The sequence below is a fragment of the Mauremys mutica genome, chromosome 10 (genome assembly GCF_020497125.1).
Source record: "Mauremys mutica isolate MM-2020 ecotype Southern chromosome 10, ASM2049712v1, whole genome shotgun sequence".
NCBI lineage: Eukaryota > Metazoa > Chordata > Testudines > Geoemydidae > Mauremys > Mauremys mutica.
Window position 1 is genome coordinate 49,902,912 of NC_059081.1, and position 25,628 is coordinate 49,928,539.

The window sequence follows — 25,628 nt, forward strand, 5'->3', positions numbered from 1 at the left end:
AGCCATGCAGTAGCCAAGCCGTCAAGTGCAGCGCCACCTGATTAGGGTGCAAAAGGCTGCCGTGGTTCTGGCACAGCAGATCTGGCCAGAGGGGCAGCTGCAGCGGGATGGCTACCGAAAGGCTCAGCAATGTGCTGAACCAGTGCTGGGGAGGCCATGCAGGGGCTATTAGGATAACCTTTGCCCTGTCCTGTTTAATTTTCACTAGAACTCTGTGAATCAATGGCACTGGTGGGAAGGCATACATCAGAGCTCCCAACCACGGGACAAGACATACATCTGACAGAGAACCCGTGTCCATCCCCCAGACTGAACAAAATACGTGGCATTTCCTGTTCTGCCTGGATCTGAACAGCTCCACTTGGGGAATCCCGCACCTCTGGAAAATTGTACTGACCGCCTCTGGACGGCGTGACCACTCGTGGCAAGACGAGAAAGTCCTGCTGAGGTGATCTGCCAAGATGTTCCTGGTCCTGGGCAGGGGCACAGCTACCAGATGGATGGCATGCTGTACACAGAAGTCCCAAAGGTGGAGCACTTCTTGACAAAGGGTTGAAGACCCAGCACAGCTCTGCCTGTTGATGTAATACATCGCAGTGTTACTGATCTTCAGGACCTGCCCCACCTTGCCATTCAGGTTGGGCAAGAACGCCTGGGAGGCCAGATGAACTGCTCTGAGCTCCCTGACATTGATGTGGAGGGCCAGATCGTCCCACAACCAGCGGTCCTGGGTGCTCAACTCACCCAGGAGGGATCCCCAGCCCACATCCGAATTATCAGAGACCAGGGTCAGTGGCAGTGATGGAATCGTGAAGGGGACTCCCTCCAACACCGACCTGGGGTCCAACCACCAATCCAGGGACAACCTGATGTGGTCTGGCACCCTGACTACCCGGTCTAGGTCATGCCTGTTGGAGATGTAGACTGATGCCAGCCACGCTTGTAGAGGCTGGAGATGGAGCCGAGCATGGCTGACCACGTATGTACACATAGCCATGTGGCCCAACAGCCGCAGGCAGGTGTGAGCCATGGTGAGAGGGTGGTTCTTTACATAGGAGATCAGTTCAACAAGACCTGAAAACATGATTCCGGAAGGAAGGCTCTGGCTCGCATGGAGTCGAGAATGTCCCAGTGAACTCTATTCACTGGACAGGTATTAAGATGGATTTTTTCTCAATTATTAACAGGCCCAGGTTGCGGCAGGTGGAACGCACCAGATTGAGGCTCCTCAGCACTTTCTCCAGAGACCTGCCCTTGATGAGCCAGTCGTCGACATATGAGAAGACCTGGACCCCTCGACATCTCAAGTAAGCAGCCACTGGCCCATACATTTTGTAACACCCTCGGGGCTGATGAGAGGCCAAAGGACAGTGCTGAGAACTGAAAATGATGTCCGCCGACTATGAAAGGAAGGAAACGTCTGTGACCTTGGAATATGGAAATATTAAAATAAGTGTTCTTCAAGTCAAGGGAGGTGTACCAGTCTCCTGGATCCAGGGAGGAGATGATGGAGGCCTCATCTCCTGGAGACCATGCAAAACCTCAACTTTCTGAAAGACTTGTTGAGGAGATGCAGGTCCATAATGCATCTGAGGCCCTCTTTTGCTTTCAGGATTAAGAAGTAGCGGGAACAGAATCATTTTCCCTTCAAGTCCCCAGGGACCTCCTCCACTGCCCCAGGTGCAGGAGGTTCTCGACCTCTTGGAGAAGGAGTTGCTCATGAGAAGGGTCCCTGAACAGGGACAGGGAAGAGGGTGGGGGGAAGGCGGGGCCGCTGAAAATTGCAGGGTATAGCCCTGAGATACTATGTCCAGCACCAGCGGTCCAAGGTTACCCGCAACTGGGTAGGGATGAAGACAGCCAAGGAAAAAACAAGGTGGATCCGGGGAATTGACTGGGGTGTTGCTCCCAAACGCACCTTCAAAATGAGCACTTCTGGCCCCCCGGGATGCTTCGCTGGGCTGGGCTGCGCAGGTCAGCAGGAGGAGGAAGGGCAGCAACGACTAAAGCTTGTGTCTCTATCCCTTCTCCTTGCAGACCCCTGACAAGCCTGCCAATGCCTTGGCAGCGGGGGTGGCTGGAACTATTTCCATGCAGACTGTGACGTATGCATACTCAGTGAGCAAAGGGTGGCCTGAGTGTCCTTTAACCCATGCAGCCTCGCATCTGTCTGCTCCGCAAAGAGTCCATTCCCATCAAATGGGAGGTCCTGGACTGAGGTCTGCATCTCTTGGGACAGGCTGGTGGTCTGAAGCCAGGAGCTGCGCCTCATGACCACCACTGACATGACCACCCTAGCCACTAAGTCCACCTCCTGCCATATCATTTGGAGAGAGCACCTAGCCAGACCCTGAGGGAGGGACTCCCTGAACTTACGGAGGGAGTCCCATAAGTTAAAATTGTACCTACCCAAGAAGACCTGGTGGTTCACCAGGCTGGCTGGCTGTTGAATAACATTTTCTCCCAAAAAGGTCCAGTCTTTTGGCCTCTTTATTTTGGGGGGTTGAACTAGTGTGTCCCTGCTTGTCCTTTTCATTGGCTGCAGAGACAACCAGCGAGCCCAGAGGTGGGTGGGTATATACATACTCAAACCTTTTGGAAGGGGTGGCTCCAGAGCGGCAGAGTGGCTCGAACTGGGTCCTTTGCCCGATGCCCCATGGCATTTCTTGCCTGGTGCCGGACAGCCCGCAAGCGAATATCCTGCTCTTTCTGAGTCCTGGATTGAAAATTTTTACAAATACGATGCTTGTCCTTCACATGTGATTCCCCCAAGCACTTGAGCTGCTGTGGGAGTCACTTACAGGCTTAAGCCTGTTATAGTCTGCACAGGGCTTAAACCCCGAAGACCGGGGCATGCCCCGCCTGGGGTGAAGTCCCTGCTGGGACTCTAACTTCTAATTCCTAACTACACTTAACAACTACTTAACACTAACTACTATAAACAACTATTTACAAGGCTGTAAGACTCGAAGCCACAAGAGACAAAACCACTAGCCCTTGCTATGCAAGGAAAAGTGCTCCGACTAACTACCTGCGGTAAGAAGGAACTGAGAGAGTGTAAGGCCGGTGGCGCCTGATATACCGACACATAAGCACGACACTCAAGGCGGCGCCACAACTGGTCCTACAGATACTGCTAAGGCAAAAATCTCCAATGGCCGCACACGTGGGCGCTCACACACCTAGAATGGAATCAACATGAGCAAGCACTCAATGAGAGTCAATATCAGGAGAAATTCTCTACGATTTATGAGGGCATAGAACAGGCTCCCCAAGGAAGTGGTGAAAGTCCCATCTCTGGAGTCATTCAGAACTAGACAGGATAGCTCACTGGAAAGTGTATTCTAGAGAACTAACTAACTTAACTAACACGTCTTCTCTTTCTCTAACTTCCAGAGTAGCTTTTGATGGAAACATCTAACGTGTTATATTTCAGTTCACAAATGTCATGGCTAAAACCCTATCATCTACATTATTTGTGGAGTTATAAGTAGTTAAGAAGCACTGATCTGTCATTAGGCATTACTCATAAATCTAAGATCAATTTTATAGAGTGCTCCTATGAGTTTTAACATCATAATACCAGAAGGCAGCTTATCTCCCCAAATTGAACTTACTTCAGGACCTGCTTCTCCTAGACTTCCTCTTACACCAGGAGGCCCCAGTGGTCCATGTGGTCCAGGATTTCCATCTTTGCCTGAAGGACCAACTGGACCTGGAGGGCCCTGAATAAAATTAGAGAATTAAAGATGGGTTTTAATAACAATCACATTAGCCAATCACTAAAATGCCTTTTATATTAAATGTAAATAATATCTCCTCCTGAAGCAATCCCGTGATTTTTGAAAAGTAATGAATTTAAAACTAGTAACTTGGGTTTTGTCTGAAGTTTAGAAGGTAGCTGATGTTTACCATATACTGGTACTTCTGAATTTTCCCAGCCTTATGTCATAGAGCCAGGCAGGAGGGCTGAAGAGAACAGCAGAAGGAGTTGCCTGTTGACTTCTAAGATGGAGAGCCAGAACCAAGGGCCAGAAATGACTGAAGGCAGGGGACCAGCTGAGGGGCTTATCTGCTGATGGCTCCACGTTGGAGGGTTGGACGCTGGGGAAGAGTGCTCCCCTGGTGGGGATGATCCCCTGGTGAGGATGATCACCAAGCAGGGAGGTTGTGGGGGTTCTTGCTAGGAAGAGCGGAGTTGTGCTCCAGCTGTGAGGTGTGCAGTGGCTGTCCAGACAGAAGATGACTAACAAGGTGCCTAAGCATGGCAGAAGGCACTGGAGTGTAGTACGTGCTATGTCAATATGATATAGCAACAGGATATGGGATGTGAAGGACTACCTGCACAAGGTTTGAGAAATGGACTGTGGTTTGGGACTTTTGTGATGGCTTATGTGGACTGTGTTTTGGTAATAAATGGACCCAAAGGAGTAGTGTTAGTGACGCAAAAGAGCTTGGAATGGAGTTACTGGGGATTCTGAAGGGAAAACTGAGACAGGCACACCAGTCATACCATAGCCTGATGCAAAAGGGTGCCCAGGAAGGGACCTCCAGATCACAGTATACTTCTGTAAAAGCTTTTGCTACATCAATTATTAAACAACAGAATTTATTTGAGTGAAAGAGAATAAGATAACCATTACATGAAGTTATTTTAGGCTAAGATCAATAAACGGCATCTGCCTAACAGTGAACTGTAAACAGAAATTTGATTGTTTCCATATTCTTATATATAACACAATGTACTCACTCTAGGGCCAAAAGGACCTGGAATCCCAGGACTGCCTTGTTCACCAACGGGACCCTAAGCAGAAAAAATGATATTTTTATTATATTTTAAATTGAACATCACATTATCTTTAAAGAAATGTTGTGTAAACCTATAAAGCTATGATTGCCAAAGTGAACCAGGATGTGCCCAGGAAACATATGTAACAATTTCCCTCTGAGTTCTCAATCACTGTGCACTTTTAAGTCTCAATGTATTATTCTCTTTTGCTACGGTGACACAAAACCAATGGTCATCAGTAAGATAAGTAAAGTTTTTAACACTAGTACAAATCTATACACAAAATTATGTCTGAGGTTACATGCACAGAAAATCCTTAGTTTGGTATTGTCCAATATTAATATTAGCAATAAAAGGAAAAGAGGAACTAGCCAGAATCTTTATCCAAAGCTAAAACCAACTGATGCGATTCTGAATTGGGAAGAAGTTTCAGTTTGGTTATTTTGCCTGCTTGTTTTACTTTTGCCTTTGGCTAGGACCAGGGCATAAATACCACCCTGCAGCTGAAATCAAAAAGTACTGCAAGTCCCGTGTTGCATCGCGCTCGAGCAGGAACAGAGCCCAAGCAGAGAGAGACAGCGTGTGTGTGTATACATCTCTGTTTATTCATTTCCCAGCATGCTCTTATATACAATATGGTAGACAATCAATTACTAATTGATTAATCAAATCAACACAGCTGCAGCTGTAACCCATAGGGTAATTATCCTACACACCTGTATCCTATTCACAATTAGCTGGCCAATGAGAACAAGCCCAAGGCCAGTCCTTCACACACAACTCCCAGCATAATCAGCTCAGTATCTCACATTCTAATCCCACATCTCCCCCCTCTATTCAAAATAAAGAAGAGGGAAAGGAAAAGAGGATAAAAAACATTCACAAAACATTTCCAACTTATAACAACATAACACCACAATCTATCCAAGAAATTTAAATTATCATAATAAATATTATGATGAAAAACTAAAAAACCATAATGTTTAAAACAGATAGGTGTAGGTCCTCAGCTGGTGTAAAGTAACACCAGCTGAGGATCTGCCTCAGAACCTTCAAATAAGATCACAATACACAACCACTAAGTAATCTGTTCACAAGCCAAAATTAAAACCAACCTATATAACCATGCAATCATTAACATATAACCCAACAACACTAAACAAGAACAAAACACAACAAATAAATAGTGCAAACTCTACAGGATTCCCCCCTTCCTAATACAAAAACATCCCTCAGATGTCAGGCGATCAAACTGACACTGAGGGAGGGGGGGGGGTCCTAGAGCTTGACAACACAACAACAATTCTGGCCAGAAGACATCACAAAACAAAACAAAAAACACAAAACATAACTCTTAATAATAATTGCATGGTACACTAAATGCAAGTGATAGAATTGTAAAAACTAAAAGGCAGTTGTAACTTTAACTCTCCAATATAGCTTCTCTAACACAATTTTCAAAACAATATCTTGAGAAACACAAATAAAAACAGTAAACAAGTTGGACATTCTGTAGTGAATGTGTCATTAAAATCAAATCTGTAAGGCAATTTCTATAAAAGAATTTAAAGGCAGCTGCAAAGCAGTCTGAGTTAACTCCCAAGTCTTAAAATTTTAAAAACAAAACAAAAACCTTTCCATTTGACAACACTATTCTCTTATTAAAACTGAGTTCTTATATATTTTAACATGCACTCAATGGCACAGAGATAGTGTTTTCTTAAAAAGGAAAGGCAGCTGTTATTTATTTCATGCTTGAAGAGAACTCTCCACCGACGTTGTCTAACTTCAGAGTAAAGCACAGGATCTAGGCTCCCGGAAAAGATTGCTTCCAGCAGGAACACCTATTAGCAGGCGTTCTGCATACAATACTACTGAAGTTCTGCAGCTGCATAAGAGACCTTGATCCTCTCCACCCCCGCCTCCAGCTTGATTTCAAAGTTCCAAGCTCCTCCTTGTCTCACAGCATGGAGTCTAGAGGACTCTGGTAATTGTAGGAGAAGTAACGCACTCACAGGATGATCTCCCGGGCAGTCTTGAGGATCTCAACAGCCTTGCTGTACTCAATGTCCTGAAAATCAACATCATTAACTGCCAAGACCTGGTCTCCCTCCTGCAGCCTGCCCCGCTCCGCGATGCATATCTTCCGCTAATACAGCGGGTTTTTTTTTTGTTTGTTTGTTTTTCATGGTAGCTGCTCTGCCCTTCTCCACCGCGACTTATAGCCGCCCTTCTTCTCTGCGACTTATAGCCGCCACTTATCTCCGCGACTTATAGCCGCCCTTCCTCTCCGCGACTTATAGCCGCTCTTCCTCTGGGCTCCCTTTTCAGACGCCCTGCAGCTTGCCGCTCAACACTGAGCTCAGGTGCGCCTCCTTTCTTTTTGGGCTTCCTGCGGCTCCTAGCCACGCAACACTGAACTCAGGTGCGCCTCTTTTCGGACGCCCTGCGGCCGCTGCTCGACACTGAGCTCAGGTGCGCCTCCTTTCTTTTTGGGCTTCCTGCGGCTCCTAGCCACGCAACACTGAACTCAGGTGCGTCTCCTTTTCTTTTCAGGCCACCAACACTAGTGCCCGCAGCTTCTCCGCCATTTGTTGCATCGCGCTCGAGCAGGAACAGAGCCCAAGCAGAGAGAGACAGCGTGTGTGTGTATACATCTCTGTTTATTCATTTCCCAGCATGCTCTTATATACAATATGGTAGACAATCAATTACTAATTGATTAATCAAATCAACACAGCTGCAGCTGTAACCCATAGGGTAATTATCCTACACACCTGTATCCTATTCACAATTAGCTGGCCAATGAGAACAAGCCCAAGGCCAGTCCTTCACACACAACTCCCAGCATAATCAGCTCAGTATCTCACATTCTAATCCCACAGTCCCATATGAACAAAGTTTAATGAGAAAGACTATTCTTATCAGGCTTCTATTATGATGCCTGGACCTTAAAGAGTTCAACTAGGCTGTTGAGAAGCATCTGAACTTCTGCATGCTTATTTAAAAACAGCCACGAAGAGCATCTAAACATTTTTTTAAGGTTCACCAAGCATCCCATACTTCTGGATAGTGGTTCTTCAGTCACTGGCTACAATACAGATGATGAAAATGAGACAGGCACAATTCCTGCAGGAGCACAGCTACTACAACACCATTTGAAAGAGCGCAGCATATGCTCTTGTGCTCCCCCAAGCACTGGGCCAGGGCACCCCTGGGTGGGTGGGTGGATGGGAGTATCCATGGATCTGTCCTTTCTTTGGTGTCCAGTGCCACTGGCAATCCAAGAATCTTATACTCATTCCCTTTGCCTGAGCCCATGAGATGCTGAGCACTCTCAATGCCCACTTACATCTATTTTACCTGAACTAACTAATCTTTTTGTTTTATATATTATCAATCACGGTAGTATTTAAGTTCTTTTAGAAGAGTTTTAAATTTCAGGGTAGTTTATGCTCTCTGCTCCACAGGTTAGTTGAGATGATGAGACCTGGGATATGTTGGCCAGAAAGTACAAGATCTAGGGCAGGTCTACACTATGCGGTAAGTCAACCTAAGTTACTCAACTCCAGCTACATGAATAACGTAGCCTGAGGTCAACTTATTGCAGTGTCTACACTACGCTGGATCAACGGGAGAAACTCTCCCATTGACTTATCTTATGCTTCTTGTTCCGGTGGAGTACCAGAGTCAACGGGATAGCAATCGATGGTTGATTTAGCGGGTCCTCACTAGACCCGCTAAATTGAACCCGGTTGATTGATTGCCCAATGTCGATCCACATTAAGTGGAGATAAGCCCCTAGTAATGACAGGACAAAGACCAGGAGGAAGACCCAGAAAAAGGTTGTTTGAGATGCTGAAGGAGGATACAAGAAAGGTCAGGGTCAGCTTAGAAGAAACACTCACTAGGAATGCTTGGAGATGAAGAACAAGAACCACTGACTGCAACTAACAGAACCACGTGAAGACAAAGAAGATGAAGGAATTTTGTTGAGGAGGCAGAGCGGGTTGGAATATTTTGGGGAGCTGAGGGTGCGCAACATCTAACTATGAGATGCTGAGCACTTTGCTGGGTTTGCTTCACTAATCACAAGAACTATGATTGCACTCAGCCTCTGCACAAGGACACTAAGAGTTGAGTCTCTGACACATTCAGGGCCAGGTGCACACTAGTTCATGCTATATAATTTTGATAAAGCAGAATTGATAACAAATGCAGTAAAAATACTGTGGCATTGGCTGTGCATGGAACAAATATCACAAATTATTTATAATTACCAATATCAACAGAAACCACACAGATTTCTATGTTCTGTACAAAACTTACTGCTTCTTAAATGGTAAGTTCTTTGGGGGAAGAGAACCATGTTTTTCTTTATGTTTGTACACTCCCTAGTGTATTTGGTATGCTAACATTAATATTAACACCAATGCTTACAGCAGCAGCAGCAGCAGCATGCAGACTGCTCAGGTTGACTAACATGAAGTTATAATTTGCATAAATCTACTTCATGGATGGGGAACAAGAAGTAAATTTGACAGTTTATTGCATTGATATTAGCAATGTATAATATATATATTGGAAACTACAGACAGCAGCTGTCTGGAAATCATATTTATTGTAACACACTGTGCAGATTTTCCCTTTTGGTTCATTTTTAATAACAAAGTCTTAACAGATGTGTTATACTTTTCTTTTCTTGCTAATTAACTAAAACAACTTACAGGAGGACCAGGAAGACCTTGAAGACCAGTGAAACCTCTATGACCCTTCTGGCCCCTGTCACCTCGGTCTCCATTGTCACCTTTGTCACCACGAGGACCTTGGGGACCCTATAGATACAAAAACCAGTCAAATAGAGGATTCTAAACTAAGAACAAACCTTACTTTTCTCTGGACACTAATGTCTGACACTGTTCACTTCTAAAGGCAGAAAGCAGCAGGCCATGTTTACATATTAGAAAATGCCACATACCTAAATAAAATAGAATTGCTTACAGTAAAATTAGTCCTTACTGTTTACCTATCTATTTCATACATTCACAAATACTGGTACTAAGAATAGTGAATATATTATATAATATTATATACTTATATCAATATTCATTCCATGCTTGATAGTGGGAAGCATTGTTATGGAGAGGACTGAAACGTTATGAGTAAAGATGACCTCCATATGTTTATAACTACAAGCCTGTTTTTTCAGAATCAGGAAGGAAAGTGTCTTCACTTCTCACAGCTAGCTACATACCCAAAGGCTCCTGCAGTCTTTATTAAGGTAAACTTACATTTGAAACGTCAATGGGATTTTTGCCTGGGTAAGGACTACAGTATTTGAACTCAACATGCTCAAATGAGTTTGTTCCATAATTATTTAATTCCAAAATCTTGAAATTTTAAAACTTTTAAAATGAGTTAAAATCACTCAAAATATTTCTTTGGCTTACACTTTTAATATTACATTTTCCAGTTTAAATCTCATGCTAGCCTAAGAACAGCATTTGAAATTTATAATAATTTTCAGTAAGTTTTAGATACTGAACAATCTACATCTTGAAACCAGAGTGAACTTTTAGAAAAAGTCAAGCATTCTTTGCTTTTCTTTCTTCACCTGTGTCTTCTGATTAGAAACGTCAAAACTGAATTCTCGAACCCCCTTTGATTTCGGGGGTGAGAGCTTGAATCTTGGTTCCAAGCCTGAACTCCTATAACAACTTTGCCTATAACAAAAAACTGGAAGAGAGATATTTTCAGCTCCAGTTCAGCTGCAGCAAAATTTCATGATATTAATAAAGTTTGTTTCATAAGAACAGCCGATTTTGTAATATTTCTGCCATTTTAGTCTGAAATCTCATGACAACAACACATGATATTTCAGCATCATAAAATTCTAACCTGAATCTAAATCCTGATTTGGTGAAACACAAGCCCTAGACCTAAGCTAATTCAGGTCCAAATACCATCTGCTTGGCCACTCTCTGTTGTATCATGCAAGTAAAGAAGATTCTTGTTACCTCTGTTCAGTCACGTTTTACAGACAATGCACTGTCATACCAGTTGGAGAATCTAAAAGGATTATATAACTCAGAAAATGTTCACTATTCATTAGGAGTCAGCTCTCTAAAGCTCAAGTCATTATTCAGGCTTCTAAATCTAGCTTTTCTTGCCCTTTTGGTAACATTTAATGTAAAAATAATTTGGTTTGGGCAACAGTAAAGCAATCACACAGAACTTACAGGCAAGCCTCGTTTTCCAGCACGACCAGGTGGACCCACTGGACCCCGAGAGCCCTGCATAGAAATGCATGGACATGTTACAGGAAGCAATGCAGCATACCTTTATAGCACATCTTTTCATAGAATATGTCCAAAATCATAATACAGACATACATAAAACTAGTAAAAAAATCTGAAATAAAGTCCCTACTTACTGGTTCACCTCTTTGCCCTGCGTCTCCTGTAGGGCCAACTGGTCCTGGCGTTCCTGGGCCACCCTGCGCACCTGGTAAACCGGCAGGTCCAGGTTCACCACGATCACCCTACAAATCATTATAAGTTACTTACTGTGTATTTAAAAAATGGGACTGGACTACATCAATAGACTTTTCTATCTCTATGGTTTAGTACAATGATTATGATGAGTTGGGATATTCTTGCTGTCAGCTCTCAAGCGTGAGCTCCCATAGGAAGGACGGTTTTAGCTAGGGTTCCCCAGCTTTGAAATCTGTGTCCTCTTGCAGCCCATCAGAGTCCTGGTTTGGGATTGGAATGTGGATTTACCACAAGCTCTCTGTATAGGAAACTCTAGGAGCCATGCAAGGGAAAGAATCTGCCACAGACCCAGAAAAGAATGGAGGTTTACAGTAATGGCTTAACACTAATAACGAATTCTTACACGTTCTCCAACAGCTCCATCTCGTCCAGGAGTACCATCATTACCAGCAGGGCCCTGGAAGTATGAAAGGTAAAAATAGGACCATGCTTAGTTGACTGTGTGAGTTGCAGGGAACAATGTTACATTTGCCCAAAGATGGACTAGAAACTAGCAGATCTTTCCCAGCTCTAACTTCTATGACTCTAGCCCATAATTACAGCAAGTCTGTTACTTTTGCCTGTTGCTAGGCCACAATACTTACTTCTGGACCAGGTTCACCTACTGGACCACTGGCACCTGGTTGGCCAATAGGCCCCGAGGGACCTTTATCTCCTGGTGGCCCTGTTGAACCCTGTTTTCCTGGTGTACCCTAAAAAGATAAGAAACACCTTATCAACCATTTAATGTAATGAAACAAAGAGAACTCAATAGAAAAGATCACCAGTTTTTAAACTTTATGGTTATGAATCCAGTCTTAAGCACTACCAATATTTGTAGCTTTCAAAACTTCAGGATGGAAGAATGTGTTCTAACAGATTTTGAATATCCTTTTGATTTGTTGTATAGTACTAAGCAATTTAATTGAGCTTTTAAAATTAACCAACTAACCTAGTGGAGTAGTCTTTTCTCGAGTTTGAGGTCAGCATTTCTGATTGGAGCTTTAAAAGGGCCAGATCCTTTGTTACTTTACGCAAGTTTCATGGTGGACTAATGCTCCCTGGATTGTTGGACCAACTGGGAGCCTAACCAGCCTCCAGCATATCTTAAAGTAGCTTAAACACAGCTGTTGGCTTGAACCTTTATTGAGTCAGACAATCCATCTCCAGACCAACATAACTTCTGATTAGTAACCTTGGGACAAGCTCCAGTTGAGGTTGTAAACTGCTTGTATAACTGCATAAGCAAGTTTCTCTTGAATGCCACCCCCTTTAATAATCACTGCACTAAAGGAGATGCTTTTTTCTCCCTCACCAAGCTTTCAAAATGTATTAGTCCTACAAAGAAAAAAACAGAACTTTTGGAAGTTCTAGAGTTCATTGATAATTGTTACTAATTATGTGGTATGGGTCCCACTGCAATATGTTTAGCAGAAATTCAGCCTGCTCAACCTTGTTAGCCTGTACTATCTGGGCTAAAAGACAAAAGTCAAAATGTTCAGACTTGAGTTCTTATTTAGGCACCTAAGTGAGTGGTCTGATTTCTAAAGGTGCGGCTGCCTAGTAAGACGTGCCTGATTTGGAACGTTTTGGCCAGAAGCCTCACTACGACTAAAGATTCTCCTTTAGCTCAGATGGACAAGGTGTTTGTCTGGTGGGTTCCATTCTCCATGCTATGTATGTGTGGTTTAGTTATTAACCATACCTGTAGACACAATGCCACTGATTCTTTACACAATTAGAACCCTCTAATATTGTCCTATTTCTGTGTAGGAGTTAGGAAGAAGGCACATAGTATCACAAAGGCAAGCAGAATACTTCCTGCACTGCTACTCACACCAGGGCCAGGCAGGCCAGGCATGCCTCTCTCACCTCGCTGACCTGGCATACCAACAATACCTCTCTGACCAGTAGTTCCAGCTGGACCTGGGGGGCCATCCGGACCCTGAAATTGACAAAGGATACAACAGGGTTATCATCATTTTCAGAATCAATAACAACAATAACAATAAGGCAGAATCTCTAGAATTTAACTTAATCTAGAAGGAGTTATCACCATAGAAACCTCTTTTTTACATGAAGCAATATTATGACAATGTGCACAACTGGTTGGTGATGTGTTATATTTGCCATCAGGCCTAAAGTGTCCAGACTGGACAATGTGTAAAATTAATTCCAAAGGTCAAAGGAGTTAAAATACAATTGGAAAATCCAGTTCAAAGAAAACATGAATAAAAATGAATGTCTGGGACCCACTAAGAGTTGTTCCTTTTACATCTGAAATATGCATTGGGTGTGCACGCAAGGTGCAAAAGGTGATATGAAGCGGAGTGTGGAAACTCAGAAGATGCTATAGAAAGCTGAAGTGCATTTAAAGCTACATTCTTTATGGAACATATGCTGTGCACTTGTAGATTCTATTCTTGTTTCAAGAAGGTACAAAGGTTGGGCATTTCAAAACGTGTCATTAAAAAGCTGTGTGGCTAAAAAGCAAAAGCACTTACAGGTTGCCCATCTTCCCCTGAGTCTCCTTTGTCTCCAGGGCCACCAGCTGGCCCAGCTGGTCCTCGATCTCCCACTCGACCATGTGCACCTGGATCACCACGAAGACCTGGAGGGCCTTCTTTTCCTGGGTCACCAATAGGCCCAGCAGGCCCCAGAGCTCCCTAGCAACATTAAAACCCCCCAATTACAATAGATTTCTGATCAAATCAGGACTGGGTTCTGATTAACTAAAAATAAGTAAGTACAAAGGAAGGACCAGCGTGTGAACATAATGTTATCATATAACAGCTAACACAGTGCTTCCTCTGTGTGATCAGCTCCCAAGACTTGCAAATGATCTCCAAGTTTCATGCCTTACATACCATTCTGGATTCCCTCCTCTAAAGAAGGAATTATTCATCCTAGAGCTGGACAATTAGTGCCACAAAATTCCACAAATATTCATTCAAAATTTCTCCACTCACACCAGTGATAGCATTTTGTATCCATTTTTCACTCACTTTCCATAGACGTGAATTATTTTGATGTCATTGAACATGATCAGTTCTCATTTTTTTAAAGTAATTTCTTACATTTATGTTATGCCTTTCATCCCAGAAGAGCCCAAAGTGACTTACACATGACAGGAATCAGATCAATCCTGGGACTTCCCTCTTTAAGAAGAAAACCCAGAATGGCAGTCACGTTATGGGAAGTTTGAGGGATAACATAAAATACTGTATGTGTGCATGGATCCCCCGCATTTCTTCAAAGGATGCCAAAGTACATTCCTGTTTATACAGAGCATACGTTATATTAACAAATGTGCTTTGACATCACTTCACTTGTTCCACTGCATGTGACAACCACAAAATGAACTTGAGCAAATTTGGTATTTGTCATTAATACACACAAGAAGGGCCGGATCCTAATTTGTCAAGCCACATGGGGAAATTACACATAATTCTTTAACCACAGTGTCACTGAGAAAAGTTTAAACATAGGATGTACTTTTTGCCTTCTCTGTCATTTTTTAAAAATGGACTGTGTGAGCAATTTCACTGATGAGCTGGCACAAGGAAGGCCCCATTGCTTGTACAGAAAATTCCCTCAACACCAAGAATTATAGGGAAGGAAGCAGGGCATGACCGGGGATGTTTTTTTAAATTTAACTGCAAGTGAACAGTTTAACCAAGAACAGCTTTACTATCTCAGGGCCTGACCCAATGTTCACTGAAATAAACTGAAAGACTTTCAGTGACTTCAACAGGCATTGGATCATGCCCACAATTAAAAGGCTTTGTTTGACTTACCAACTAATCCTGCATGCACTGACGTCAAGGGAAGCTATTCCTTTCAATGGGCACAAGATCAGGCCATGAATACTGTAGGTCCTTACAAGTTCCAATGTCTATGATTCTCTGATTTGTTCAGGTGTCTAATTACCATTTTATAAAATGTACCTATAAGAATAAGTCTCAAATTGACTTACAGTAGGTCCGGGAGGTCCAACTCTTCCAGCAGAGCCAGGGAATCCTGTAGCGCCCTAGAAATACATTTTGATATAAGCACTAGAAAGAAATCTGGCACTGGTTACATGAAATGTTCTCAGCTCACTGAGCAATCAACTACAACTGATCTAATTATTGAATATGCAATACAACTCAGATTAAGAAAGATTTAAATATTTCCAACAAAATTAAAAGCATGTCCCTAATATAAAATGGTGCTATTGCATTAATCCAACTAATTTACAGAAAAACAAAGTACTTACAGGTGGACCCTGAGTACCTCGGCCACCTTTTAGACCAGGAACACCATGAGGACCCTAAAAATGAGAAACAGATGGGCCATAATGAACAGCAAAGGACATTTAAAATGAGAAACTGACACAGGTCATTGTTTCCCTTCAGCTTGCTTTTTTACTTACTGGTGGGCCAGGAGACCCAGAAAGGCCCTGTGGTCCTGGGGATCCAGCATCCCCTTTCTGTCCAGGTTCCCCAGGTTCACCTTTCACACCTGGTTGACCATCAGGGCCCTATGAAAAATAATATAAAAAAGTCAGATCAGGTTAGAGAACACCAAACCTTTCCCATTTGATAGTCAATATACACTATGGGAACCTTTGCCGCATTAAAATAGAGGCGAACAAATCAGTCCAGCACATAGACTAGTACCTTAGCTCAATGGGACAGCAAAAGTAAATCATAATAGTTTGCCACTAACTTTACTGGGTCAGAAGTGTTTTATATGAAATTCTGTGGAGTCAGTTAACCATATTCCATAAAATAGTTTTCAAACCTTGTTTATATTTCTCTCCTTTCTTAAAACCTTAAGATTTCTCTTCAATCTCCTCCATGTCGCACATGTCTAAAGGTTTAAGGGATTAAACTCTCACTACCTGTTTTATTGCCTCTTTTCCAAGGGAAATAGATGCCTACCTCTCGCTCCTGGAAGTTCAATACATTGTTTGGAGGAAAGGGGCCATTTCCCAGGTGCCTGAAACTCACTAGGAACCAGCATCAGACTTGTGGGAAAGGTTGTTGCACTCACAGATCTCCCAATTATTTTCATGAAGACCCTGGTCAGTTTCCTCATGTATCACAAACTCCACTGCACCTCTCTGCTACCTTTCAGTGGATGACACTTTGTGGTATTCCTTTTTTAATCTCAAAGGAACCATTTTCATATATTAAAATATATATGTAATCTAGTTAACACTGATATAATCTTGTCAGCAAAATAATTTTCAACTGTCTGGGGTATTTACTGGCTCACTATTTTACATGAAATAGTCGGAGGGGGAAGGAGGAAAGGAAGAGTTCTTTTTGAAACAGAAATCTGACTTTGTTCCAGAAATATTTCCAAATGGTTTAGAATCCATTAAACAAAAGTGATTAAGCAGCATTTAAACTTAGTTTATGATTAAAGGAAATGGATTAGAATCATACAGCACATACCGGAGGACCAGCAAAACCAACAGCACCAGTTGGGCCATTTTCACCACGGGAACCCTGGTGAAGAAATTAAGAATGGTTATGTTTCAGGTGGCATAAAAAGCTTATTGTATGGAGTATAATCTATACAGAAATGCAGAAGAAAGGATGTAAACAATTTCCTGTTATAATTATAATGACATACACGCTATATTAACTATAATCGCACAACTGGGTTTTTAAGAAGAGTCATGTGGTGTAACTAAGAAGGCTAAGTAGAATACCTTTAGAAATACATCCTTCTAAAACAAAATATCCAGTTGAGGGACACATGTAACTAAATAACTCAGTAGGCCAAATTCAGCTCTCTGTTGTTGTGTAATTGATAGCAGAATTTGGCCTAATGTATATATTTTATGTGATCTATTATTCCATTCAGTTAGATTGGAATAAAAATAGATGTTGGTTTCATTAACCATGTGATTCCAAAATTATGGGACCAAAGGGGCTGTAAAGCTACCTTAAGCACACAGCTGAGGATTCCTTACAATGTGTGGCTCAAGGAGAAGGGGAGTGCCTGAATATTGCTGGGTGCAGGCACTCCCCAGCTGGGGTATTGCTGGGTGCAGGCACTCCCCAGCTGGGGTATTGCTGGGTGCAGGCACTCCCCAGCCCCCATCATGAGATTTGGTAACACTGGGTCTGAAAAAGACAGAGATGTTTACTCACAGGATTTCCACGGGAGCCTGGGGGGCCAACTAAGCCTCGGGGACCAGGTTCACCCTTTAAATAAAGTTTACAGGTTGTTATTTCCGAAATAACATCAGAATAGCAGCAAACACGAAAATAACATGTGGGTTTATTAGGAGAATTCAAATGTCAACTGCTCTGTATAAAAATCCTATTACCTTTTCACCAGTAGGACCTGCTGGACCCATTGGCCCTATTGGACCTGGAAGACCCTGTTGAGCAAAACAATAGGAGGTGCTTCAGTGAGAAGAGTAAAAATTCAGAATTCCCGGCATTGAGATTTCGTTTATTTGAATGTTTCCTTCTGCATTTTTACATTCTTGAAATTCCTCCCCTTTACCCCTGAAGTTCAGTTTGGTCTTTGTTTTAGCTGCAGCCTAAGTAACCCTGTTCTTTGAGACACACCTACTATCTCCCCCCCTTTCATAGCCATACAATCCACACTTAAAAACCCTGCTCTCTCTGGACTGACTTTATTTTTTCCTTTACATAGTATTTATGAAAAAGGCCTAATGATCAAAAAGTCCTTTCTTTATTTTCTCTTTTCAGGAGGACATGAAGAAAGACCTTTTGTCTCATTTGCCCTCCATACTTCTGCACTTCCTTGTTATCAAGTGCTTAACTCTTTAAATTAAAAAAAGCTATTCCTCATGAAGACTCATTTATTCCTATCAACTAACCTCTCCTAAAAAATGTCCCTTTTCCCTTTTGTATGACATTTAGGATAATTGATTTCAAGCTATTTGTCTACCCCAACCAATCTATTACCTACATTTAATGAGCCTGCAACAATAGCCAGATAGTCTTTATGCAAGCAGAATGTCAAATTATTAGTCTATAATAAAAACTTCCTACACCACAATGCTGCACTGCTATCTGTGTCACGTGATACATAAGGACACTGAAAATTTAAAAATTTAAAGCTATTTGATCACTGTCAATGCTCCACTGACAGGCTATCTGCAAAAGTGTTTCAGCAGAAGGATTTAAAAGTTAGTTCATCATACTCACACTTACTTGATCACTGCCCCAAGTAGGCATACTGCATCTTAAGGTAGATATAATAAGCTTTCCAATGATGTGTGTGTGTGTAGAGCCAATACATTAAGTCAACCACATCACTGGTGTCTGCCATTTGCTTAAAACTGTATGAGTGCCTTTTTAACAATTATGTATTATTATATACCTACGGACCTTAACTATGTTTTAATTTCCTAAGGCCTACACCTATATCATCCGTCTGATCTCAAAACATTCAAACTGCATGATGGAATTAGCATGAACTCCCTATTTGCTATTGCATCTCAATTTTGAAATGTACTCATGCTTAAATATCATGCATTTTTGCACTCTGTAAATGACAGTTCTATTTGTATGTGTAAATATATTAATGAGCAAAAGTAGTTAAAAAAAGACAGGCATGCACAAGTCTCACGGACTTCAAAAGTTGTTGCATAGGTATTGCCAAGGGTAAAAATGGGTCCCTAATTTTTCCAATCAGTGTCTTGCCTTTCTGTGGAATCTTTCAATGGGGAAGACCCTCCTGATAAGATAAGATGAGATAAGACTTGCTCTCACCTCCCCATTCCCAACATAAACGCTAAATTCCTGGAACTAACTGATACCCCATATTATCTAGATGCTGAATATAGTTTGTTTTTGGAGTTGAGAAACACTAACTTGCTTAAGAGCTCCATTACTTAGAGCTATTTCTAAGAGGGCAATGGGTTTACTTACCCTTGCACCATCGTTGCCAGCTGTACCTTCAGAGCCTTTCTCCCCTACACCACCCTATGGAGAGTATCCAGAGGTCCAAGTCATTTATATATCAGAGCAACTACAGGATTATCAAGAGAGACGTACTTCTGTTTAGTATTTAAAGGAGCAATGATAAGGAGACTTACCCTGTCACCCTTGGGACCAGGAGTTCCAGCAATACCTCTTTCCCCAGGCATACCCTGAAGACCTGGAGGACCTGGATCACCAGCAGTCCCAGTGGGGCCTGGACTACCCTGAAATGAATAAAAAACAAATTACTGCCTATTAAGTTGAGGTCTCTTTGTCTTTAGAGTGAAGAACCATCTGTGCTTATGAATATGCCTCTGGAGGACAATTGCAAGTAATAATTTTCTCTTAAACTTCTTTCTTGTTCACATACAAACATTTTTCAGGAAACCAAGTTGCAGAGCTGAATTATTCATTAATTTTAGAATTTATATCCAATGTTTTGAAAAAACTAGTCATGAATCTTGGGTGCATGAATGGATGGGGCCGCGGGAGTGTGGGATAAAGGAGGGATGCTAAAGTGGCTCTAGGTAATCTTCTCAAACTGAATCCTTGGATGTTGGACAGCTTCCATGGAATAAATAAAATCAGTCTTCATTACACTAGTTGCCAATGGCCAATTATTGGACCTGGGGATTGTCCAGGGCAGGGATATCCTGGCTGTGCTCTCTTTCCTCCAAGCTGTGCCTCTTATGTCCTCTGTAACGAACATGGTAGTACAGGGTCTGCTATGGCAGCTCTATACTCCCAAGGGATCTCAATTCATATGGGTGGATTCTCTCCTGACCAACTACACCAGCTGTAGGGCTACTCTGTGCTGGTGGAGCAGCACAAAGTATCCATAGCAACAGAGATGGGCTGCCCGGTTACTTACTGTACTTACACCACTGAATGCGCTATATTATATAAATGGTTTCATACTGTTCTACTGAAATAGGCAAACCACACTGGTAGTTTTAAGAAATGTTTAGTCCTGTATTTTAAGGAGCTTTGTCTGTATACACTGAATGAAAATACTGATTTCTCAACAATATTTTAGTGTCCCTCATTATATTGGTGTTATTCTACTAGAATATCTTCGATTAACATAGCAAGACTGTTGTCCTCTTGGAGCCTTCAGGAAAACAAGATGCCTCTCTCTTGAGAACATTACAGCTGAACAGAATCTTAAATAAAATCACTAAATCAATACACATTTCTTGTGTAATTTACCTTTGGACCATCAGGACCATGTCCTCCAGCCATACCCTTTTCACCCTGAAGTCCTGCTGCCCCTGGTTCTCCTCTCTCCCCTGGATTGCCACGTTCTCCCTATAAAACAGTTATATGTGAAATATCTGGTCGTATGCAGATCCATTTGGCAGAAAAAAATCAATTACGCATTGAACATGGGGTACTATTGCACTAAAGAGCTGCTCAGGAATGGCTTATGCTGAGCTGAACAAACAACAAACCCAAGTATATTCTTTTGGCCATAATAAAAGACTCTTTTGAGGTGCATAAAATGGTACAGTATTATAATAAGATTATTTGCACATGCTATGCAGCGTAGAGTGCCTTCCTTCCAAAGATCTCAAAATGCATTACAAACATTATTTAACAGAGCTTCACAAGAATACTAAGGACTATGAGCATATTGTTATTGATTAGCTGCATAGCACCAACCATGAGTAAAAATGGATATACGTTTATAATCGTTTTAATAACAAGCAAACTGAGGCACAAATGTGCTAAATTATATGTTTCAAGACTGCCCAGCGTATCAGTGTCATAATGGAACCCAGGAGGCTTGCTAGGAATGGCCAGTATTTGGAGAAGATACTTACTCTTGGACCTAATGGACCTCCAGCGCCAGAATCTCCAGGAACACCCTGGTGAGAAAAGAAATACAAGTTGGAAGGAAAACACTATATACCACATGCTGGTAGGTATAGAAAACAGGGGATAACATTTTCATTTCAGTAGTTCTATGTAGTCTGAATGTCGATGGCTGGTTCTGAATGCAGATTTTCCATGTTGAACAGAGATAGTCTAATCCAGTCAGAGGACCAGATTCTGCTACCGTTACTCATGCTGAGTAGCATCTTACTCAATGAGTAGTCATCATAGACGCTTTGCAGATATTACTCATTGTGTGTCAGTGGAAGAATATAGCCCCTGGAGGACTGGAAAGTGAATACATCAAATAGGAAAAGAAGTTAAAGTCATTTTATTAAGCAAGAAAAACCTGGCAAACACTCACTATGTTACAAAAGAAGTTACCTGATCTCCAGGCTTTCCTGCCTCCCCTGGAGGACCTGGTGGCCCAGGCAAACCCTGAAAGAAAATAAATGGAAAGGTCATTGTGCATGTGGAAGAATTTAAACAGGACACCAAGGATAAGACCTGTGCCTTCATATGTCCACTGGATCATGTCTTCAAAGATACCAACAGAAGTAATTAGATAAGTACTGATACACAAGCATCAAACTATTTCCCTCCATAATAAAAAGAGATGACAGCATCTCTTTATTTATGCATGTAATAGGAGTTTCCAGTGCAGATGTATAAGACCTTTCGATACAAAGAGATAGTGGTTTGACTCCACTGTCAACATCACTATCAAAGCCAATGATTTGTTCAACTCTTGGATATCTGCTGGCTTTGAAAATCTTCAATTCCACAAACCTAGGCAGGCTCCTTGGGCTACAATGATCCGTGGCATACAGAAATAGTATTTAAACCTTTTAAACAAAAACTAATATGGCTAATAATGTAGCTGCTGAAAGTGCGTGAGATGTGCTAATTAGTCTGAGCAATTCTAGAGACCTTTGTTTAACATCACTTTATCAAATTTCTGTACATTACAAAGAAAAAAAGGGTGTGTTATTTATTTATGTAAAAGAACTCTTGTTACACATACCTGAAAGCCTGTAGGACCTGGAGGGCCTTGTTCTCCTCTTTCTCCTGCTAGACCCTAGACAAAAGAAAAAACTGTACAATTTAGGGACATGGCCAGATTCCACTTACATGTTCTCTGCTTGATTGTACTCATGGGAAAAGATTACGTTTCCAACTTTTTTCTTCTTATTATTACTTACACCATTTCAGCTGAAAAATGAAATTTAGTCAAGACCAGATAGTACCTTTTTAAGATCAATTAACTGCTGCTATAAATGAACTCAGTTCCACTGGACTCACGGCAGCTGTATCTATTTACATTAGCTGAGAATTTTGCCCCTTGTGATTTGGTAGAAGGAATTTTAATAGAGATATATACCTCTTTTAGTATACATAATAGAAAATTGATTCTTGAATTTTTTTTGTATATTTGTGTCTCTGGAATCAACAGGTGTTAAACAAGACAACTGGAAGCCTATGCAAATGTACACTGATAGACGGATAGATAAATAGATATTTTTCAATATTTACTTGAAGAGTACAATACATTTTTCTTTGTAGGCATTTTTCACTTGTGAGGCTCATTAATCAACATTTCAACAACAGAAAAGCAGCTAGAGAAAATACACAGAATTCAGTTTTAATATGCTGTATGCACATTTCTTTCTGGCACTAAAGCAGGGGTCCCCAACGTGGTGCGCCCGCGTCCGGTGAAGCATCCGCCGAAATGCCGCCAGCTGACAAGCGGTGTCATTGAGAGGCGTTGCCCCTGAATTTCTGCGGCATTTTGGCGGCGACGCCTCTCGATGACGCCACTTGCCGCCGACAAGTGACATCATCGAGAGGCGTCACCGCCGAAATGCCGCCGAAATTCAGCGGCATTTCAATGGTGCTCCACCGCCGCCACGGTCCTTCGTCTGGTGCCTGCCAGACGAAAAGGTTGGGGACCACTGCACTAAAGAAAACAGCAGAAAATTTTAACATATACTCCTTTCTCAGGAGGTTAACAAAAATCTGAAGGTGTTTACATATTTGAAAAAAAAAAATTAAAAAGCTCTCAACTCTCTTTGACACATGGAACTAAACAGCTGGATAGATTATTCGAGTAATTTTTCATCTGGAATTTGAACTCTAATGGTGTGTTGTTATTTAGACCATTATTTTATTTGATAAAGTAATTAAATATTCAACATTAAATTAATCCAGGGCCAGATTCTGCCATTCTTACTCACAGCAAACAGTATCTTACTGAACAGGTAGTCCCATTAAAACCAATGCAACTAGCTAAGTGGTAATTTTTCATTAATACAGTAAGTATGGGTGGCAGAATCAATTATCCAAAATAGAGCATAAGGCGAGGGGGAAAAGGTGGGAGGGGCATAACATGAGTTCAAATGTTCACCCCCACCAGGGAAGAAAGGCAAAAGGGTGAGAATATGTAGACTTTACGAAACCCTCATATTTTTTCCAGGGATAATGTTAAACTGTCAGCCTTAATAAAGCTGAAATTAAAAATAACTCAACGATTTATAGATTGCTTTAAAGAGCAACAGAATGAAATTTGACTTTATTTGGCAAAAATCAGTGCAGAATGTGAATGGTTTCTAAATCAATAAAGAAAAACTCTTTTACTGTCACTTTTACTCTTGGGGACTGCTCAGAAAGTACAATGATGGGTGCCAATATAATTAGACAAATAGATAATCCTGTATATTGAAAAACTGACTTACAGGTGGACCAACAGGACCAGAAGGACCAACTTCACCATCTTTTCCAGGAGCACCCTACAGTGAAACAACAAATAAAGAGGAATTGTATAGTGCACACACATGACAAATAAACATATTTTTGTGTAATCAATATAAAGAATAAGAATGATACTCACTCTCTGACCTGGGACACCAGCATTACCAGCTTCTCCAGGTTTTCCAGGATCACCCTAATTTGTGGGGAAAGTTGCTATAGTTACCCAATATTTTCATCCATTTAAAAACATATTTAGCTCTGAAACTAAGGCAAGCTAGATAATTAGATACCAATTAGTAAACATTGTACTCACGCTGCTGCCTTTTGGCCCAGGAAGCCCCATGCTGCCTGGCTGACCTCTAATTCCTATTGAACCTGCTGGGCCTGGACGTCCATCTTCTCCTGGTGCACCCTAGAAATATAAATAATTGATTACATCACATTACGAATATTCTTCACTGTGTTCCCATAAGCTTCTGTTCACCAATAAAAAGCTAACTCCTACTTCTTGTCAGGGCCTGAGCAAGTGCCTAATGAAGGCAATATAAGTCTTTCAATTTATTGTAATAGGAGCTGGATTGGACCGTTAGGCTATTTTGAGGGAACAGTTGCCTTAAAATGGTATCAAAGTACTGGATAGGTCTATTCTCTTCAAGCTCAATAATTGGCTCCATGCTGTTTGCCTGATAGTCATCTGTGAAAAGGAAGGAACAGATAGGAAAGAGGACTTGTACAAGCGTATTGAACAGGGGCGGCTCCAGGCCCCAGCACGCCAAGCACGTGCTTGGGACGGCAAGCCGCGGGGGGCGCTCTGCCGGTCGCCACGAGGGCGGCAGGCAGGCTACCTTCGGCGGCTTGCCTGAGGAGGGTCCGCTGGTCCCGCGGCTTCGGCGGACCTCCTGCAGGCATGGCTGCGGAGAGTCCACTGGCCCCGCAGCTCCGGCGGACCTCCCACAGGCACGGCTGCAGGAGGTCCACCGAAGCTGCAGGACCAGCGGATCCTCCGCAGGCAAGCCGCTGAACGCAGCCTGCCTGCCGTGCTTGGGGCGGCGAAATGCCTAGAGCCGCCCCTGGTATTGAAAAATGGATTACTTGAACTCTAGTGTATCCAACAGTGAAACTTAGTGCTAGAATTTTTCATTTTCCGGTTGGTTAAGCCAATGTTAACCTACCCTTTCAAATATTAAAACTTTCCAACCATTAGCAATTAGTGTATTGTTATCCACTTACAGTCTTAATAGTATTTGTACAATATTTATATATTCTATTTTATTTCTTCTTTCTTTTATTTTTCCCATTGTGGCTGTTCCATTAAAAATGTCCTTAAGTATATGTCAAAGAGACAATTCTAGCTTTCAAACATCTTCAATGCAATTATAGACAGACACATTGGAGCTAGCCCGTAATTATGGGAATTATGTAAAAAATATTTCTTTCCAACAAACCTGAGCTCACAAGTGTTTAAATTCCTTGGGATAGCCAACACTGAGCATATACTGCATGATACATTAAGCCTAATGAAAGTGATTTGCACTGACTCATTTAGATGTTAAATGCCTTCCATTTGCTGGCATTTAGAAGGACCTATGCACCTTGAGAGACTATGAAACCATGGATTAGTAAAAGGCTAATTTCAAGGAGAACAGAATTTCAAATGAGTGCAGTGCCAACTGAAGGGACCAATAATTATGTACATCCTCCTCACTCCAAGTCACAAACTACTTA

General features: G+C 41.9%; 1 protein-coding gene across 3 annotated transcripts in view; it reads right to left on the minus strand.

The window, feature by feature from the left end:
* COL5A2 (collagen type V alpha 2 chain) overlaps positions 1–25,628 on the minus strand; it is a 205,954-nt gene that overhangs the window by 13,707 nt on the left and 166,619 nt on the right. For all 3 annotated transcript variants that reach the window (XM_045032274.1, XM_045032272.1, XM_045032273.1), the window contains 24 exons: positions 24,217–24,315; positions 24,043–24,096; positions 23,888–23,941; positions 22,180–22,233; positions 21,540–21,593; positions 21,104–21,148; positions 20,490–20,588; positions 19,397–19,504; positions 19,230–19,283; positions 17,651–17,704; positions 17,472–17,525; positions 16,767–16,820; positions 15,737–15,844; positions 15,581–15,634; positions 15,299–15,352; positions 13,827–13,988; positions 13,160–13,267; positions 11,928–12,035; positions 11,687–11,740; positions 11,223–11,330; positions 11,029–11,082; positions 9,517–9,624; positions 4,751–4,804; positions 3,618–3,725 (listed from right to left, as the gene is read on the minus strand). In XM_045032274.1, coding sequence (XP_044888209.1) covers positions 3,618–3,725; positions 4,751–4,804; positions 9,517–9,624; positions 11,029–11,082; positions 11,223–11,330; positions 11,687–11,740; positions 11,928–12,035; positions 13,160–13,267; positions 13,827–13,988; positions 15,299–15,352; positions 15,581–15,634; positions 15,737–15,844; positions 16,767–16,820; positions 17,472–17,525; positions 17,651–17,704; positions 19,230–19,283; positions 19,397–19,504; positions 20,490–20,588; positions 21,104–21,148; positions 21,540–21,593; positions 22,180–22,233; positions 23,888–23,941; positions 24,043–24,096; positions 24,217–24,315 — 1,863 coding nt within the window. The remainder of the gene's footprint in view (positions 1–3,617; positions 3,726–4,750; positions 4,805–9,516; positions 9,625–11,028; positions 11,083–11,222; positions 11,331–11,686; positions 11,741–11,927; positions 12,036–13,159; positions 13,268–13,826; positions 13,989–15,298; positions 15,353–15,580; positions 15,635–15,736; positions 15,845–16,766; positions 16,821–17,471; positions 17,526–17,650; positions 17,705–19,229; positions 19,284–19,396; positions 19,505–20,489; positions 20,589–21,103; positions 21,149–21,539; positions 21,594–22,179; positions 22,234–23,887; positions 23,942–24,042; positions 24,097–24,216; positions 24,316–25,628) is intronic.